At 35.7% G+C, this 18,796-nt stretch overlaps 1 protein-coding gene across 1 annotated transcript; it reads left to right on the forward strand.

Moving 5' to 3' along the window:
- The first annotated feature begins 9,057 nt into the window (after positions 1-9,057).
- On the forward strand, positions 9,058-18,796 carry LOC149805847 (tektin-4-like). Its single transcript, XM_089950570.1, has 6 exons — positions 9,058-9,739; positions 11,079-11,149; positions 12,119-12,262; positions 13,920-14,142; positions 15,499-15,653; positions 17,566-18,796. The coding sequence occupies exons 1-6, from the start codon at positions 9,194-9,196 to the stop codon at positions 17,780-17,782; spliced, it is 1,356 nt and encodes a 451-aa protein (XP_089806696.1). The 5' UTR covers positions 9,058-9,193; the 3' UTR covers positions 17,783-18,796.

An 18,796-nucleotide genomic window follows, 5' to 3' on the forward strand; every position in this document is an offset into this window, starting at 1 on the left:
TTGTTTTCATTAATTCCCCTTAATTGATGATCATATCAACATTAGAGTTTCATCAAAAAGTATTCCAATGGTGCCTAGTTTCTCCTACATGAAATTGGTACCAATCTTACATCCAGTATGGCTGACACGGTGGGTAATTTTAAAATCTTATCACTGAGGAATATCAGAGATGGTTTAAACACTCTGCAGTTAAAAGAAAACAATATAAAATCTTAAATTCCTGGAAATTCTTTCTAGCCAGTAGAGCAGTGCTGTCCAACCCGCGGCCCGCCGGTTAGTTTTAAATGGCCCGCCAGAGTACGAGCAGCTATGTAGTCGTTGCTTTTCAATTTTCTGCTGCGGCCCTCGGTTTCAAGAAAAACATTTTTCGGTGGCCCATGGTGTCAATAAGGTTGGACAGCACTGCAGTAGAGAATTAGTTCTACAGACTCTTGTTTTGCATTTTACACAGTTTCCTAATTGCTTTTTCACAAATTAGTAATGCATAGCTTGTGAAAGATCATTTCTGTATTTGAAGAACATGTGAAATTAAAGTTGGTGCTATTTCAGGCACATTTCCCCAGTACAGAGAAGCAGTAATTTTCATGTTTTCTTCGACTACATTTTTTCCCCTAACAGTGATCAGAGCTGTGTGTGTGTGTGTGTGTTTGTGTTTTAGAAATTTAACTTAGCTTCAACAACTTTAATCATCTTGCTTCGATGTCTGCAGTGGCAGTTTCTAGTGATGACTAGCACTGAGGCATCAAGCCGCCATGTAGCATCATGTCCCACCCAGTCACATTATCCTGAGACCAGGCCGACCAGTCCTATCATTAACTTATTAATGCTGAGCGCCCAACGAGGTAGTAGTTAGTACCATTTTTATAAGTCTTTGGTATGACTCTGCACAGGTTCGAACCCGCGACCCCACACCTGAGACGGATGCTGTAGCCACCGGAGCGGTGTTATATGTATTTGACGAAAAACCTGAAGGGAGGTGTGTATATGTCCCGGAATCCTGAAACACAATAAAACTTGAGATTTAGAAAATATACAAACAGAAGAACCTCATAGAATTAATTACTCCAAATAGCTATTCAAAAACATATTCCAAATTGACCGTAATGGTGCCTTTTGTGTCCTATATATATATATATATATATATATATATATATATATATATATATATATATATATATATATATATATATATATATATATATATATATATATATATATATAACCAGTTCAAAATGTCTGTTTATAATGCACACCAATAAATTATTGCTGAACACAAATTAACCAACGCAATTTAAAACCTTAAAATGACATTGTCTTTTTAAAGATTTGTTTTAATAGTATCACCTGTGAGTTCGTTATTTTATTGCATTTCTTATATTCAGTGACATGTAACAAAAATGTTTTTAAAACTAATATTTACTGCTTCAAAATCGAAACAATAGCAAAAACAACCGATATAGTTTTCTCATGAAATACTTCCTATTTATTTACCATTAGCATTTAAACTACTTAAATTCCTGAGAAATTCGGTTAAATAACTGGCTTAAAAATTATTTTATCCCTTCGTCTATATCCTTACCTCTTTGCCCATCTATGTATAACAATTTATCTTTCCAGCTTTCTTCGATTGTCTATATTTCGTCGTTCATTCTTTCTTTTTCTGTATTGTTGACATTATCCAAAATTGTTTGCAGGAATTTCGCTTCCGAAAGCAACATTCGGCTCATATTTCTCCATCTCTGTAAAAAAAAAAAAATAAATAAATATTGGATTCATGTCTAAAACCACCCCTCTCCGTCCCCCTCTCATTATGCTGATAACGGTGCTTTCTTTGTCTTCATCTCAGAACACGAAGACAATTTTATGAGTATAATGAATGAATATCACAGGATACTGATCTCTTGGTTTCGCACTCCGAAAAAAGTAACAAATAAATCTAAAAGAAAATCGTATTTTTCGAACACTAATTTCTGCTAAGATGAGTTCCTGAAGAGTTTGTGCATTTTATTGTACAACATATAGACATATACATTAAAGAACTAAGCATATTATTAGTGTTCCTCCTTCCACATTTTTAATCTGTTTTTAACATAACTCGAGCGTCTTTCTTTCACTATAAAAAAAATATTTTACGACAAACAAATCTGAAATTGTTAAGTTACATTTATCTAAAGCCGAGTTAACACTTTGAAACAATAAAGCTTTTGTTCCATACATATTTGAAATCAATTTGTGTGTTTCTTGAAATAAAAAGTGAAATTATAACGTGTCTTTGCGCCTTACCTGACACACGCGACTATTACATATGGCAGAGTGTCTGGTTTTGAACCTGCACGCAGCATTTCTTGAACTAGTTGCAAATTGGGTTATACTAGCATGAATAGCGCACATGACTGCCTCTAACTTGTCATCAATGCATGTACTCAGGCAGTATTAATAATGAGCAGATTTGAGTCCCCAGATACTGGATTGTGTTAAAAAGTCACCTAGCAGCAACGTTTTTCGTACATCCCGGGAGTAGTTAGAGGGTGGGTCCAGGCAGGCCTTGGCGGTCATGGTAGCATAGCATCGGGTGGGTGATAATAACCAACACACCAGTGTAGATAAAGTTAGTTTAACTGCTTTCCACAGCCGTCATCAGCCGAGTGCCCATCTCTATGGATGTTTCACCCCTTATCTCGGAATGCCCTTCAGATGGCTGAGCGGGAGTAGTGATCAGGCATTGCCCGTTTGTGATGGATACCATATTTTGTCTTCACGTCTGAGCCAGAGCCAACAAGACGCTCTCTTTGCGACCCGGCCCAGTGCATGCGCATTTGTCTCGCGCGTCCTTCCCTTTTATTCCCAATGCACTGAGCATCCTCAAGACTGCCTGGGCCGGAAAACCCTCAACAACCAACTTCAACATGTAACAACCATATTTTCCATCCTCTTCCCCTGCAAGACTCTACCAACTCTTTGTACTTGGTTCTCTTTCTCTCGTGAATCTCTTCTATCCTCTCTTCCCATGGTACAGTTAGTTTCATCCGGATCATTTTCTTTGCAGCTGGTGACCAGATGACAACGTCAGGGCGCAAGGATGTCTGAGCGACGTCGGAAAATAGCAGTTTACTGTCCAAGTCGACTGACATCTCCCATGACTTTTGTTCCTAAAACAGTCTTGCATTTTCCACCGCTGCGGTCTTTTGATGTTGTCCCGCTTGAATAAACTTGTTAAACAGATTACCTGTCTTCTTAGGGACTCTCTTTTTCAGCCAAAAGGTTCTTCTCGCTGATTATCAGAGTGATTAGCTTTCAAAAACTCTTCTAACTCTCTTCTGCTGTTCTCACCAGACATTTCCCCCTTAGGAAGGTTGGACTAAATCTGTACGGATTGAAGATAATGGCTGTTCGTTTCTTGTTTTTTTTCTTCTCTTCTTTCTTTTCTTTCCTCTTCCTCTTGATACTTTTCTCTACCCTGAATGTCTTCAGTCTTGATCTAAGACCATCTCTGCTGCATCGAAACCTCCTTTTCCGTTTCATTTGCTCTTGTGAACTGTTTCCAAGGCAGATCTAGCTCCCTTTGTATACTTGTAATCTCTCGCTGCCTTTGGTTTGGCTTGGCGCACTCATTTCTGTTTTTCTGTCTCTCGAGCCCAAATCTTCCTTTTCCAACTGCATAAACAAATGTTTTCCTTCAATACTATCCTGTATAGTTGTTCCAAGATTTTGGTCCAGATCGTGGTCAAATTGCTAACAAGTGCTTTCTGTCGTATTCGGCCATTCTGTTTTCATCTTTCTCTCGCTAATAGATGCTTGTTAGGGTTCTTCAATCAGAACTTAGGCCTCTCTTTCCAAACCTTGTTCTGAAAGGTCCTCCTGGGTCGCCCGTGCTTCTGGGAATGTCAAAATATCATCAGAGCTTGTTGACTCCATCCTGGTTGGTCGGAAATTCTTGTATGTTTATGTCTTGCGTAATAGAGGCTGATCGTCGATCATCTGGGGAAAAATGTTGACGCCACCATTCTTACTTTCCAAGAACACATCTTCAGTGTGATTTTCTACAATCACATCTGTGCTGGCTGTCACTGATGAAGCAGAAGCTAAGAGGCTCCCAGCACTGTGGATGGAAACCTGACTGGATGCCACCAAAACAATAAATAAATCTGTGCGTTGCTGCTGCCTGCCACGTAGTTTTAATCCTGTCTTGGACTGATGGGTTCTCACCACTCTATCATTCTTACATACTTTTCCGCAATAGCAATTTGTTTCGTCCGTAAAACCACTCAATGTCGTTTGGACTAATCGTTTCGTCGTCGTTGTATCCGTCCTCTCGAAAATCCCTAGGGGTATTTCCGTCTGTTATCACTTGTAGCATGCTTTAGTTATCCTTTTCCAAAGACTGTACGACGATAAGTCACCACATCTATCACCAGATACTATTCTATCCTAGGAGTCACCAGACTCTCCAGGAGTCACCAGTTTTCAGTGGTTGTCATCCTTCCTTTCCTGGAAGTCACTGATAATTCCAAATAAAAGAGTGCAGATTGGTTTAACTGCTTTTCACAAACGTCATCTTCCTATTGCCCATCTTTCCACGGATGTTTCGCCCCTTATCTCGAAACGCCCACCAGATTGCGGGCAGGAGTAGTGATCAGGTAGTGATGGCTGCCATATTTTGTCTTCACGTCTGAGCCAGGGCCAATTAGATGCTCTCTCTCTCTCTCTCTCTCTCTCTCTCTCTCTGCGGCTCTTCCCAGTGATTGTGCATCTATGTTGAGTTCGCGCCCTTCCATTAATTCCCAATACACTGAGCATCCCCAAGACTGCCTGAGCCGAAAAATCTCTAAAGTCAACTTCCACAGCAGACAACCATGTTTTCCATCCTCTGCCCCTGCAAGACCCTATCAACTCTTGGTACTTGGTTTTCATTCTTTCATGAAACGCTTCTATCCCCTCTTCCCACGGCACAGTAAGGTCCACAAGGATTATTTCCTTTTCAGCTGCTGACCAGATCACAACGTCGTGACAGGGATGTCTGAACGACGTCAGAAAATACCCAAGTCGACTGACATCTCCTATGACTTTGCTTCCTGCAATTAGAGACGCGAGGTGTCTCCGGGAAACCGTAATGGTATTAGGCGAGTATTGGTGGAATATTAATCAAGTTCTATTATTGCTTGTTGCCGGACGACCAGTGCCGATAGTTGCTGCTTTATAGTATGAATGGGATAAATATCATCATAATCCACATCAATAGTTGTTGTAGGGTGTATTCCCAAAGATATGGAATACTTTACTTATACTGGACCGAAATGTTTCATTGGAGTAATGGTTTTAGTGGACGCAATAGCCGCAAGGAAGGATTACAATGAACAGTCACATCATGCAATAATTGATGAACAACACAAACTAACTAAAGATGCAGGCTACTTTAATATACCATCTAAAATCATGGGCCACAAAGAAGCAAAGGTACGAGCTTTTATGCCCTTAGGCCGTGCAACTTCCTGTTGTGTTGTTAATGCTTAGAGACACAGAGAGAGGATCTGACTCCTGACCTGCTGAAAGTGGAGAGCAAGCACTCTTGCTGTCTATCGCATATGTAACAGATATGGAGATGGCCACCAGGCCGTCAAGCTGACAGTATAAAGAGATCAAAACTATGTCGAAATCGCATCCTATGCGCAAGGCAACCTACGGTCGTATTAGAACCGTGCTGTAGCAAGAGGATAAATCCGCCTGACCTCACCAGTCGCCTATTTAGAAAATGCTCATGAGTAATAGCATATATAACTGCACACATACGCCTGTCCTCATTTGCAGACAACTACTAGCAGAAAGTCTGCATTTAGAGATTGGCAGTACGCAATAGGATACCATAGTCCACTATAGCCATGCCCAGAATGGAGAGAATGAAAGTTCAACTGAAGGAGGGGAATATCACTAAGAACAAATATGATGTGTTGGCAGCAGTTCTGGCCCTCCGAGCACGGTAGTCAATCTCAGTCACCGAACGACCCACACCAGTCCCCAAGCGATAAAAGGCCGCACCGGCTCCATGGCAGCCACCCATGTCGGTTCAATTCAGGCACCAGCGCCAGGTTCTAGGCTGTTAAATCCATCCTCGTTGTAGGGACGTTGCAGGGAGATAACCATACTGGTCATGATGCTATCCAAAGCACCTCCAAGAGCGCTCCCATAGTACCCGCTACATGATACACTCTATCCACTCTCATACAATAAGTAAGTCATTCCAGGAATTATAAAATTGTAGTCAACTATCAAGCCATGGCACTAAGAGGTCAACTCCAAGAAGTTGACCTCTTTAAGTTACTCAGAGCCATGACCCCTAGATTGATGAACATCCTGACACTGGAGATCTTAAAAGGTGCGTTTTATTTAACTTTAGCGTTAAGACTCAGTTAGGAAAGATTACAAGAGAAGAGGAGGCCTGCTTCTGCGACAATGTTGCCGGTTTGAGATAGCACCAAAAAAAGATTTGAATTGTTTGGGTGGATTGGCGGCTATCCTCACACTACTGTTTTTTTTTTTGTTTCTTTCTCAATATGTTTCCTACCCGCCTCTGTGAAAACGTCCGCTTCCTCTGTTTTGTCCTGGACGTATAGAAAAGCACCTTCTTCAACAGGATCTGCCTTGAGTGAACTCCTCTTACTCCTTCGCCGCTTGAACCCGCACACCGACGGGCTCCACCTCCATCAGCAAAGGCTCCAATGCTCTATTTGAGCTTTTCTGCGTTCCCACTCACAATCTGAATAATATTCTCACTGACATTAGACTTTGAACGTCATGCGCCGCTCTTGCCAAACTGCCACCCACCATCCCGAAAGTATCATGGAAAGATTCGCTAATTAGTGATCTAGTGTTCTATACGCCGTGTTAACAAATTTTTTTACACCAGCACCCTCTTCCAATCCCACCGTTGCCAACAATTTTTTGCGTGACGTGTAAATATGCGTGGATAAAAGAAGGTAGGGAGCCAATCCCTTACTGTTCCTACTCTAGTTCTCCAGAGAGTGGTATCATTCTCTGACGAATCTTCTCGAGCAATGGCACTTACCTATTCGTACAAGATAAAATAATTATTTATTTTATCCATTTTGTATTTGTTCGGGTATTTTTCAAAACTAATCATCTCTATTTATGCATTATGAGATTGCCGACTATAGCAAGATTTACTTACCTCCAACAATGAAAAGCTTGACAGCATGTAAAACTACTAAAACTACTATTATTTCACATTTTATAAAGCTATAGTGAAGCCAGCAAGCTTTTACGATGTAATTTAAGGTGAACTTATTAAAGAAGGATGAATTGCTCTAACTTGCCAGAAAATATTATTTACTTAGGCGAAGGCTTCTTAAACAAAGCAAGAAATAATAATATTTTGGTCGAATATTTAATGGAAAACAATGTTTTGGAAAATGTTTTGGATTTGATTAGTGGGTTTCCATCTAGCTCTAACATAAAATGTATTGTATTGAGATTAAAATACAAGAATGAAATAAAGTTAACAAAGATTGAGCTTCAAAAAGAAGAGACAAATGCAGTTACAGAAAGAAAGAAAAAAAAAAACAAAATGCAATTGGAGAAGGAGGAGAGAGAACGAAATTGCACAATTAATATTGCAGAGAGAGAGAGAGAGAGAGACTGACTAATGAAAAAAAATTATATATATATATATATATATATATATATATATATATATATATATATATATATATATATATACACACACACAATGAGACAAGAAGGAAAGACAAAGAGAAAAGGAAGAAAGAGAATTTCAATTTAGATTAAAGGAATTAGAGGTGGCAAGTGAAATTCACGTCCCCACTTTAGACACAAATTTATGTATGAAGTATATTAGGTTAGTACCACCATTTAAATAAAGAGAAGTAGATAAATATTTTCCTCATTTGAGAAAATTGCTGAAAATTTGATCTGACCAAGAGAGCATTGGACTCTGTTATTACAAAATGCATGTTTTGGCAAAGATCGTGACATCTACACTTCCCTGTCAGTAAAACAAAGTGTTGATCATGGTCTAGTTAAGGAATGCATTTTAAAGGGTTGTGATTTCGCACCTGAGGTTTCTAAGCAAAAGTTTAGGAACTATAATGAAAACTAGACAACTCCATGTCGAAATTGCAACAACAAAAAATGCAATTATTTGATAAATGGTTGTCAGCCAAGAAAGCTGGGTAAGATTAAGAAAATCTAAGACAACTCATATTGGTTGAAGAGTTTAAGAATTGCGTAATTTTATTATGCAAGTTCAAAATTGATGTATTTCAATATTTTTTATTTCTTTTTAATTTTTTTATTTTTTTTAGGGCACCTTTATAACATATACTGCAGGTCACACACTAGCTTAATCTGGCACTGGTAACCAATCTTCAGAATTCAGAAATTATGAATAATCTGGACGCTTTCACATCTGCACTAACAAGAAAACTGAATTTATTCAAAGTTATGTTATTTTTCTTCAAAACTCTCAAATTTCTCACTCGCGTAAACTGTACGAAGGGAAGTTAGGACAGGGAGATGATCAGATATATTTGCGATCTGAAACAATATTCGCAACTTCGAGGTCAAGAGACATATATAACACGTGTTATATTGGCCTTTGATCCTCCGGATCATACCTGAGGCGTATTTTTCTCTTTTCTCTTTAATAATACTCGGCTGTGATACTTATGTTCATCTTTCGAGAAAACAAACGCGTTCACCGAGTCAACCAACATTTATTGAACACAAACGTATGTATACATAATCATGCTGGTTTAACGTCTTTATTGTTTTGTTTTATATATATATATATATATATATATATATATATATATATATATATATATATATATATATATATATATATATGTCTTATCGGAAAACAAAAATGCTCATCAGAGCCTATGGTGAATTATTGTTTCAAATCATGCCGACTAGACATATAACTATTATTAATAAATACTGCGGCAGTAGTCTCCCTGCCAGAGGGCAGCATAAACCACGTGACAGCCGTGGACAGGAAGATAATGCAACCATAGCGACATGAAACAAATAGGCTGTTGCCAGACTGCAGTACATAGAGTTGCAATCGGTGGACGCATGAAAAAGTCGACTGGCAACTCGTGTAAATAATACAGGGTTACGTTATATTGCAACTTTAGGGTTAGAATTAAGATAGAGGATGGCGACTGCAGTTTTATCAAGTCGTGAAATTCCTCCAGAGAGACCCGAAATCCTTGTTGATACATCGGGAGGGTCTCGTAGTGCTGACATGGAGATAGCTTATACAGGAAACACAGGCTATGATATGGGTATATCTACTATGGGCTACAGGTCGGCCAAGTACAACCCTGCTGAATGGCATGAGAATAATTATTCAAAGTATTACCAATCCTTTGTAGATCGCGATAATGCTGAAAGAATCCGCCACGAGTCAAAACGCACTATCAACGAAACAGAGGAAACTACCAACAAAACACAGGCAGAGGTAACAAAGAAATTGGGGGAGCGCATTCAGGACATTAATTTTTGGAAGTTCGAGCTGGAAAGAGAAATAAGAGATGTTATAGATGAAACTGAACTTCTTTTGTCCCAAAAGAAGAGGTTAGAAAATGCATATCGAGCAACAGAGATCCCCCTTCATATTGCCACAGATAACCTCAACTGTCGGCAGAGAAGACAAGGTGTCGATTTGGTACAAGATGCTGTAGAACTTGGATTGCTCAAGGTAATTGTATGTTTTTTATTTGTAAAGCTTACAATATACTTAGATTGAAATAATTTAACTTTTAGTTTAGCCATCATCAAAAAGTTGTAGAAATAAAGCACAAGTCATACAGGTCATGTCAGCGTTGATGCATTTAAATGATAATTATTCACTTCATTTCAATCCCCACGCACTCATGTTCCTTTAAGGCCATTTTATACACACTCCTAAAAGGTATGGAAAAACCAATGCTAAAGTATGTGGATATTTTTGAACTAGGTCAACCTAAAGGTATGATCCAGCATCAACCAAATTGAATGTTGCATGATGTAATGTTACAGTGAAAGCTGCATGTTTTGAAAAACAACTGTACTACCCTGTTGTTGGTTGATTTGACCTGATGTCCTTTTTTTCAACCCAGTTAACTACTTGGCCATAGGTTTGTAAAAGTCCATCACAATCAATGATTTTCAGCTGGATGTTTTTTGATGAGATTTAGTGTGCAGAACATTCAACAATCAGGATTGAATAGACTTTGCTTAAACCTTAATAGTATTACATTTTAGAACAGTTAATAGTTAAGATAAGTAAATGTGCCTACATCACCACAGTGACATACACTAAAGTTCATTTAATTCTTAGTACAGAGTTTGTCTAACACAAATTCAGACCAAAACAATAATATATTTTTTCAAGGTTATTACAAATTATATGGTAACTGGTTTCTTGTGACAGCTAGTGTAGACTCTTTAAATATTGATTCTTGGAAAATGTCTGAGTTAATGTTGAACCATGGGAAAATGAATCACAGACAGTATCACATGCAAGAATAATACTTGTAGATAACGTGAAAACCAATATCCTTGTACCCTCAATAAAAATAAACCTCCTACATAACTCATTCAAAGGTGACATATGTTTGGTTTGATTTTCTGGGATTTAAGGCCATTTTTCAGCACATGATATGTTATATACAGTGGCCAGTATATTTGGTGGAGGACAAACCCAGAAAGATCCTGGGAAGAACCTTTGACCTGAAGGAAGCTAATGGCAAGTGAAAAGAGACAAACATTACTTATCAATCCTTTAAAATATGTATTTGCTTTGCACTAAAAGTAATAACAACCATATTATTATCTCTGGATATGTGAACCATTTCAAACTGGACAGTTATCATATTTACATGTCTTTGATATGGCACATAACAATGTTGATAGTATTTACTCAGCTCAATGTTAATTTAATCTGGCCAGTATAGAAAGACACTGAATATGTCAGCTTTGAAGATAATGCTTTCTTCATGTTTGAAAGCATATAAACATTGTCAATTATTAGTTGTCTCACTTTTCTTTTGTTGCAGGAGGTAGAAATAATAAACAATGTTCAAGATTTGCTCAAGAAAACAATAAATCAAGCTGAAAAACAGATAAAGTAAGTATTTCTTCTTTCAAATCACAGCATAATAAAAATGTTCAAAGGATTTGGTGAACTTAGTCATGTTGGAGATCCTTCAGTTATTAAAGAAATGTCTTAAATTCATATAGAGAGGAAAAATAGGTATCATAGCCTGTTTTATTATGGGCTATTAATTTGAAAATCATTTAAACACATATAAATAGTGTTGCATTATTTGATTAACAGAAGTAAAGTTATAAATCTGAATTTAGTTTAAGACCACCTTTTAATGCTTACTTGTCAGAATAAACTGATAGTGTTTATTTTGTTTATATAAATATATATATATTTTTTAAAATAAACCAAAAGATGGTGAGTAATAATATGCATTAATAAAAATTTGTTAAAATAATAGTGTCAACTATAGCTAAACATTTGTGTGTCCCAATAAGTTTTGTGTGACAAGATATTCATTGAAACAAGGTATGCATTACATACCAGAACTCTCATTGGTGAGTGCCTCTGCTTCCAGGACTAACAGATTTTTATGAAATATATAGACTTTCGTTTAAACATATTACAAGGAGCTCAGTATACATACTCCATGGTTCAAAATGAGTGCTAAAAGGTCCAGAAATTCATATTAGCTGAGTTCCTCAAGGGATACATCATTTTTTTTAATGAATTTTATGACTGCTTTAGGATCCATCTTTTGATGATGTTCCAGCTAAGAAGGACTGAGAAGGAATTTGTGAAAGATTGTGATTTATTAAAAAAAATTACTTTGTATTTTAAGGATTTGACCCTTTTCTATTGTTTTATTCATTATGCATGTTAATTTTATGAAACCTGAACTTGCTCTGCACTATAATATCAGGATTGTGCTGATGTGCTGTTAAACCCATACATACATCCATACATACATCCATGTATACATACATACATACATACATACATACATACATACATACATACATACATTACTAACATTCATTGTTTTTACAGAGCAAATCGTGATGCCAAACAGAATCTGGAAATGGATTGGAGTGACAAGAAAGAAGCACTTGAAATAGATTCATTATCGGGCGCATTGAAAAACCACCACACAAACAAACAGTTCTACCCAGGATCAGCAAAATTCCAGGAAATGTAAGAAAAAATGATGATAAAATCATAAATAGATAAACCATTACTTGTAAATTGAAAGTTATTAATTGAATTCATTTACATAATTAACAAAATCAGTCAATAAATTGATTGACTGCTTAATTCCTGACTGATTGTACTCATAATTGTATTCAAAGGTTGATTATGAATATCTGAATGATGAAAGTCACTGATTGATCAATTTATGTCTAAGTTTTCAGGTACCATAATCAATTGATTTATTAATTGGTCAGTTGTATGGCAAGTTATTTAATTTATTAATTAATTCTGTATCCATTGATTGATTCAACTCAGAGTGATACAGTTAATAATTAACAAAGCTAGACAATGTTAAGATCACTGAGAAGGATTCAAGAAGTCAGAGATCCAATGGATTGATAAAATGATGTAATTAAAGGTAGTTGCATCTTTAATTGTTGGCATATTTGTGTGTTTGTGTATGTATATATAAGGTAAAAGTATTAACCTGTGCTCCAGTGTGACTTGTTGCCTTGGAAAGTTAACTGTTGACTTAAATTGACTTGACTGACATAAACTGTATGTAGAATCACTTGATTCTGATGATTCTGAATGCCAGTTTGAAGAATTGGTAATATACAATATTGACATGGTTAGCTGAAGGTCGACGACTTGATGACATAGGTTCGTGTACATTTTATATGAAGTAAACACTGTTTACAGTATATTCAAATGTGAACACAAGTACTTGCTAAAAGTGGTTGTTTTGAATAGGTAGACTTTATATTAAACCAAATATGTATTGATATATGTCTAAATTGGACTCATTAAATTTAACCTTGTAGGAACATACTGAAGCTGGTTTGAGTGTGGTATATTCTAATATAAACAAAGGCACTTGTGAATAAAATAGTGATAACAGGAGTCATCTTATGTGGAAACCCATAGTAATAAAGAATGTCAATATTGATTTTCTTATTAATATTAATGATTCATGTGGACATTTTAATACAATTTAAGGTGTGAGTTACATTCTCGAGATCTAGGGTGTAAATTAATGGTTTTATCCGTAGCTCATTGTTCCAATAATGGAGAGTGTGGGTAGCTCATACTATTTTGTCCTCACATTCTTTTTGATGGAGTTGCTTTTAGGGTCACATTTAACATAATTTTAACTTTCAAGACCAAATTAAAACAGTTCTTATTGAATTGAAAGACTTACAGATGATGAAATAAAATTTGGTTCTTCTAATAAGATAATTTAAAAATGTAAGAGCATGAAATCAGGGAGAAGATTATTGTTCATTATACAAATATCTTGTTCAGCATATTTTATTCATTATATGATCAGTTCTGCAACTCGTTTATAGCTGCTTTTGCACCAGTACAATCAGACGTGAATTGTAAAACCTGAAAGATACTATTAAATAAACATAGTATCTGATAAACATAGTAACATATAAACATAAAACTGCACAAAGTAAATTGGTTTCCATTTAAGTTAAATGTTCCAATTCTCTGCCCAGTAAGGTACTATGTATCATAAAAATATTCAGTCTATATTGTACAGAGTAAAGAATTTCTGTGAAAATTTGTGTGTATACACATATTTTTGAGTCACCCTCTTTAATCAAACATTTATTATTTCTATTAATTTTTATTTTAAAAAACTTCCTTATAGTCAATCTACCCCTGAGTCCTGGGCCCAGTTCTCTCATGATAACATTGTGCGTGCAGAACATGAGAGGATGGCATCCATTCAGTTGCGTCAGTTGATTGACAATGTCCTGGAGGATACATCCCGTGATATGCGTGAGCAGTGCGACACTGTTGATATGGCATTCAACAAACGAGTCCAAGAGATGGAAGATGCTAAGACCAAGATGGAAGAGAACTTGAAAAAGGTACAGCTTTTGTAAACTTAACATGGAGAACTTTTAAGAACTTGCCAGTGTATGACTGGGACTGGTATTATTCAGGATCAGCTGGTATATTAAACAAACCAAAAAGAATGATAATAAATTTATACCATGTGATTTATTTGACATGGCTTTGATTTCTCTCCTTCCACTGTATTTTATCATTAGCAACCACCTATGGGAAAGGGCAGTGTAGTCATGTGTACACAGGGGACCTATGCATGCAGGTTCACCTTTTCAGACTTGGTTTTTAACAAATATCATGCATCAAATACTATTATTATTATTATTATTATTATTATTATTATTTGTATTGTTATTTTTACATTTATACTACATTACGAATGCAACTGTAACATACATGTACATGTTGTTCTCCCACAAACTTATGAGCCACACAAAATTAATGTATCTGCTCACTTTAATCAATCCTCTAAGTGAAATCATCATTGTCTCTTAAACAAATCATTGATCTTAGTTTTCTGCACCATGACAAAGCAAGTACCACTGTTAACTGAGAACCTACAAATGACAGTGAAACAGTGGACTGATTCTTTGTCTTGCAGGCTTGTATAATTAGACTTTGAAAAAGCTGTTCACATTTAAAACAATATTCAGATTATCCAGTTGCTCAACTTGCTTAAATCAAAAGGCAGTTGGCTTATGTGAGAGCATGTGATGAATAAAGAATGAAAATAAGCCTTATTTGTCTGTTGTTAGTAATACATAAATTGAAACATCACATGTCTTTACAGAGAAGATGTAAATAATGAATGATCCCTCACATTAATGAAAAGGGATGTAACTCATATCTCTCTTAAAAAAATGAAGCTTTTTTTTTATCAGAGACAGATTTAATTCACAGGTATATAACATGTAGATAAAGATATTGAACTATACCTATCACATTGGCACAAAAGATGACTCCCATTTTTGCTGCGATAACACAACTGCTTTTCTCACCATTCATCTTGGAGTTACACTGACATTTTGACTGGGGTACAGTGATCACAGGTGATACAAGAAAAATAAATTTACACATCAATTTACATTATGATAAGACTTTTTCTAAATAATGCCTTCTTCATGAGGCAGACATTTAGTTTGCATAAACAGAGCAAAAAACTTTGTACATTTTTTTGGCAAACAACAGTACTGGGTATGTTTCCTTTACTCATGTTGTGACTGTTGAAACTTTGGTGATCATTTGAGTATTTGATTTAGCCTCTTATATTTTGCTGACTGAGAAGTTTATTATTTGGTCTTCATGGTGAAGTGTGTCATTATAAATTTCCTTTACAAAAATAAATATTTGTTAAAGTTTTCTTTAATTTTCTGTAGGTTTGCACCGAGATTGCCAGTATGGAGAAGAATATTGACAACCTGAAGTTGGCTATTCGTGATAAGGAGAACCCAATGAAGGTTTCCCAGACCCGATTAGAAAACCGAAGCTACAGACCTGGAGTGGAATTGTGCAGAGATCCAGTGCAATACAAGTATGATGCTAGCTTGCAATAATCATGTTTATTATATGCTCATTTTTTTCCCCGTTAACTTTACATTGTCAGAATCGTGCAGTATTACCTGATATTGAATCCGTGCGACAATACACATATAGCATTCACGTACATAAAGGAACTACTTTCTTTTGTAAACAAACAAAGGACACAGATGCCAGCACTTTTGATTTGTACACAAATCATGTACACTCGCGTAAGAGGCTCTTTACATTGTGGTTGTTTAAATTTGTTTCTGAATGAACTAAAACAGATGTTTCATGGACTGCCACGTACCAGCTGCTTTGGCACATTCCGCATTGATACAATGTTACGGATTTAGGCTAGCTACATTATATAATTGACACAAGATAAGGTCCTTACAAATAACATACAAGTGACAAGTCATATACTCTCTTCTTTAGCTGGTGATAAGAATGGCAAAATAATATATACTTAAGTTTTACATCCTGAATTTCCTCAACATGTATTTTCTTAATTCTGCAAATCCGAATTACATGAGCCATGTCATAGGTTTTCAATCTGGATTACACATTTCGAAATTGTGCTGTAATTTCGATGATAAGTGTAATTGCATCCTTCTTACTGCACTCAAAATGAAATAAGCATTAAATTCCATAGCGTCTTTTTGATAATTTGCAATTGAAAGACTTCATATTTTTCCCACATTATGATTTCAGACATTCAGTGACAGAAACAGAAACACATTTGCAGATGTCAACACGCTTCTTCAGTCTCATGTATTTCATGAGGAATTGTCACATACAAATCCAGTCCATAATCATGAAATTACCTAGAATCGAGAACAATACCAAAATCTATTCATTCCAGATCAAATGGAAAAGTTGTTGCAATGCACATTCATTCACAATATGACTCCAAATTTCAATTTTAACTAGACACGCCATTTTCTTTCGAAAGTTATGTCAAGCGCATGACTAAGTTCAAATTTATCTTTGCGGAGTTATGTGCGCAGTAATAATGTTGATTTTTGTAATGATGAATATACGCTTGTGTATTTAGTTTGGAATGCAGCATACATTCATTTACGTTGTTTCTTGTAGTGTATTTTGTTTATATAATTAAACCTAAGGTAGAATTAAAAAAATGAGCATATAATAAAAAGGTTACTGCATTTGTATGGGAAAATATGAACTAATTTTGTCGGAAGGATATACTGCACTCCCAAGGTCGTGCAGTATTCCATCCAAAAACTCATTCATATTTTCCCATACAAATGCAGTAACCTATAAATATTCTGAACTAGCCATATCATTGCCAGTGTCCTATTGAGGACTTCTACTCTTTACTATAATTACTAAATAACCATATCATTGCCAGTATGCTATTGAGGACTTCTGCTCTTTACTATAATCAGTGAAGTATTTAAAAGACATCTTAAAATGAATATTTTCTGACTTTTGTAATTGGTGTTGCAATTGGATGCTGTTAAATGATATGGCTTTTAAGTGACATTTTTGGCCTGTTGAACTTGTTTGCCTTAGTTACAGAAAAAAATGTGTTTCTCTTAGGGGATATTTCAGCCAGCATAAAGCATACTTTTAATGGATTCCCAGCTCCTTTTTCTTGACCCCCCAACATATTTGAATCTAAAGAAACTAAACAGAAATTGGGAACGTTGCATATCATGAAGTATTTCTATTAATGGCCTTTCCCGTAGAACTATACAGGCTTTTAAAATGACAGGTGGGTTGTTTATTTAGTAGATTTTATCAATTTATCTCTCTATCTGCAAAGGAAGAATTTTACTGCCTTGTCTTTCATGATTGTGACTGGGATTCTGATGATCATGATGATGTAGTAATGGTTATGATGTGATGATGGTAGTGATAATAATGATAATAATATGAATTATTGTAAACTTTTCCAGGCTGGTAGGAGAGGTGAATGAGATCTCACAGTCAATTGATGCACTCTATGAGAAGTTGAACCATGCTGAAAATTCCCTCAAAGATCTGCAGGATAACCGAATGGCCCTGGAGAAGGAAATTTCCTGCAAGAAGAACAGCTTGTTCATTGATAGAAATAAGTGCATGACTGTCCGCACACGGTTTCCAACAACCCTTAAACTGCAGGGCTACCAGTGAACTACAGTGACTTGCTAGGAAATCATTAGTAATTGTGCTTATTCTCACCGGTATTATTTCATATTGCCTTGTGACCCCTGGGTGGTAATGGTATTACGGGAACATTATATTCAGTAACATGGTAGGGTTTCAGATTTAAATAATTTTTGCATTGATTGATATGGTAATCTTTAAATTTTTATATGGTGTGGCAAGGTGACGTTTATGTACACACATTTTTTTCAGATTTGATGAAAATTCCTTAATCTTTTAATCAAAATGTTAAATGTTTATCTGGCTTTAATGAAAAATGTACCAAAGTATATATTTAAATGCACTGCATATTATCTTGGTAACATGGAATGGTCAGGAAAGGAAAAGTTTGCATAATTAAATCATGGAAGTTAATTGGAACATGAACCAAGTAAATAACAGGATATGATAAACCTTGTGACATTTAACTTTGAAGTGTGTGAAGAATCACCATTTTTCATGTGAATATTTTTTTTTTAAAGAAAGAAAAAAAGTAACTTTGTTCAAGAATTCCCATTATTCCATTTGTATATGCTGCTTCCTACCCAAGTCATTTTGCTCTGTACCACTTGGCTGTAAGTTTTACCTGCACCCCTTTTGTGTTGATGTTTTTTTCTTGTATGAACTGTGATATTAGATTTGCAAGAGTCATCCCTATACAGCTTCTAAATGGAACAAAACAGGTTTCTTGTGGCACAAAAAGAGAGCCAGTTGAAATGAAACGTAACCTGTATTTTTCTTCAGACTTGTTATAAGCCATGTAATTCATGAATTTTATCCAATTTCAGATAGCTTTGCATTCTTTTCCCCCAGATATGCATTATTGTTATATTGGCAATGGGCTTTAAGTTGCATGTATTGTTCGATTTAAGGAGAATTGAAAGGATATAAGATTTGTGCTTATTGTAGTCAAGAATATGATGTACATATTGTTTGCATAAATCTTTGCTATTATATATTTAAGTGAAAACTTGTGTAAAATAAAACTTGTGAATTTATTAA

This window comes from Sinohyriopsis cumingii, chromosome 2 (assembly GCF_028554795.1).
Source record: "Sinohyriopsis cumingii isolate HCF-2022 chromosome 2, ASM2855479v2, whole genome shotgun sequence".
Lineage (NCBI taxonomy): Eukaryota > Metazoa > Mollusca > Bivalvia > Unionida > Unionidae > Sinohyriopsis > Sinohyriopsis cumingii.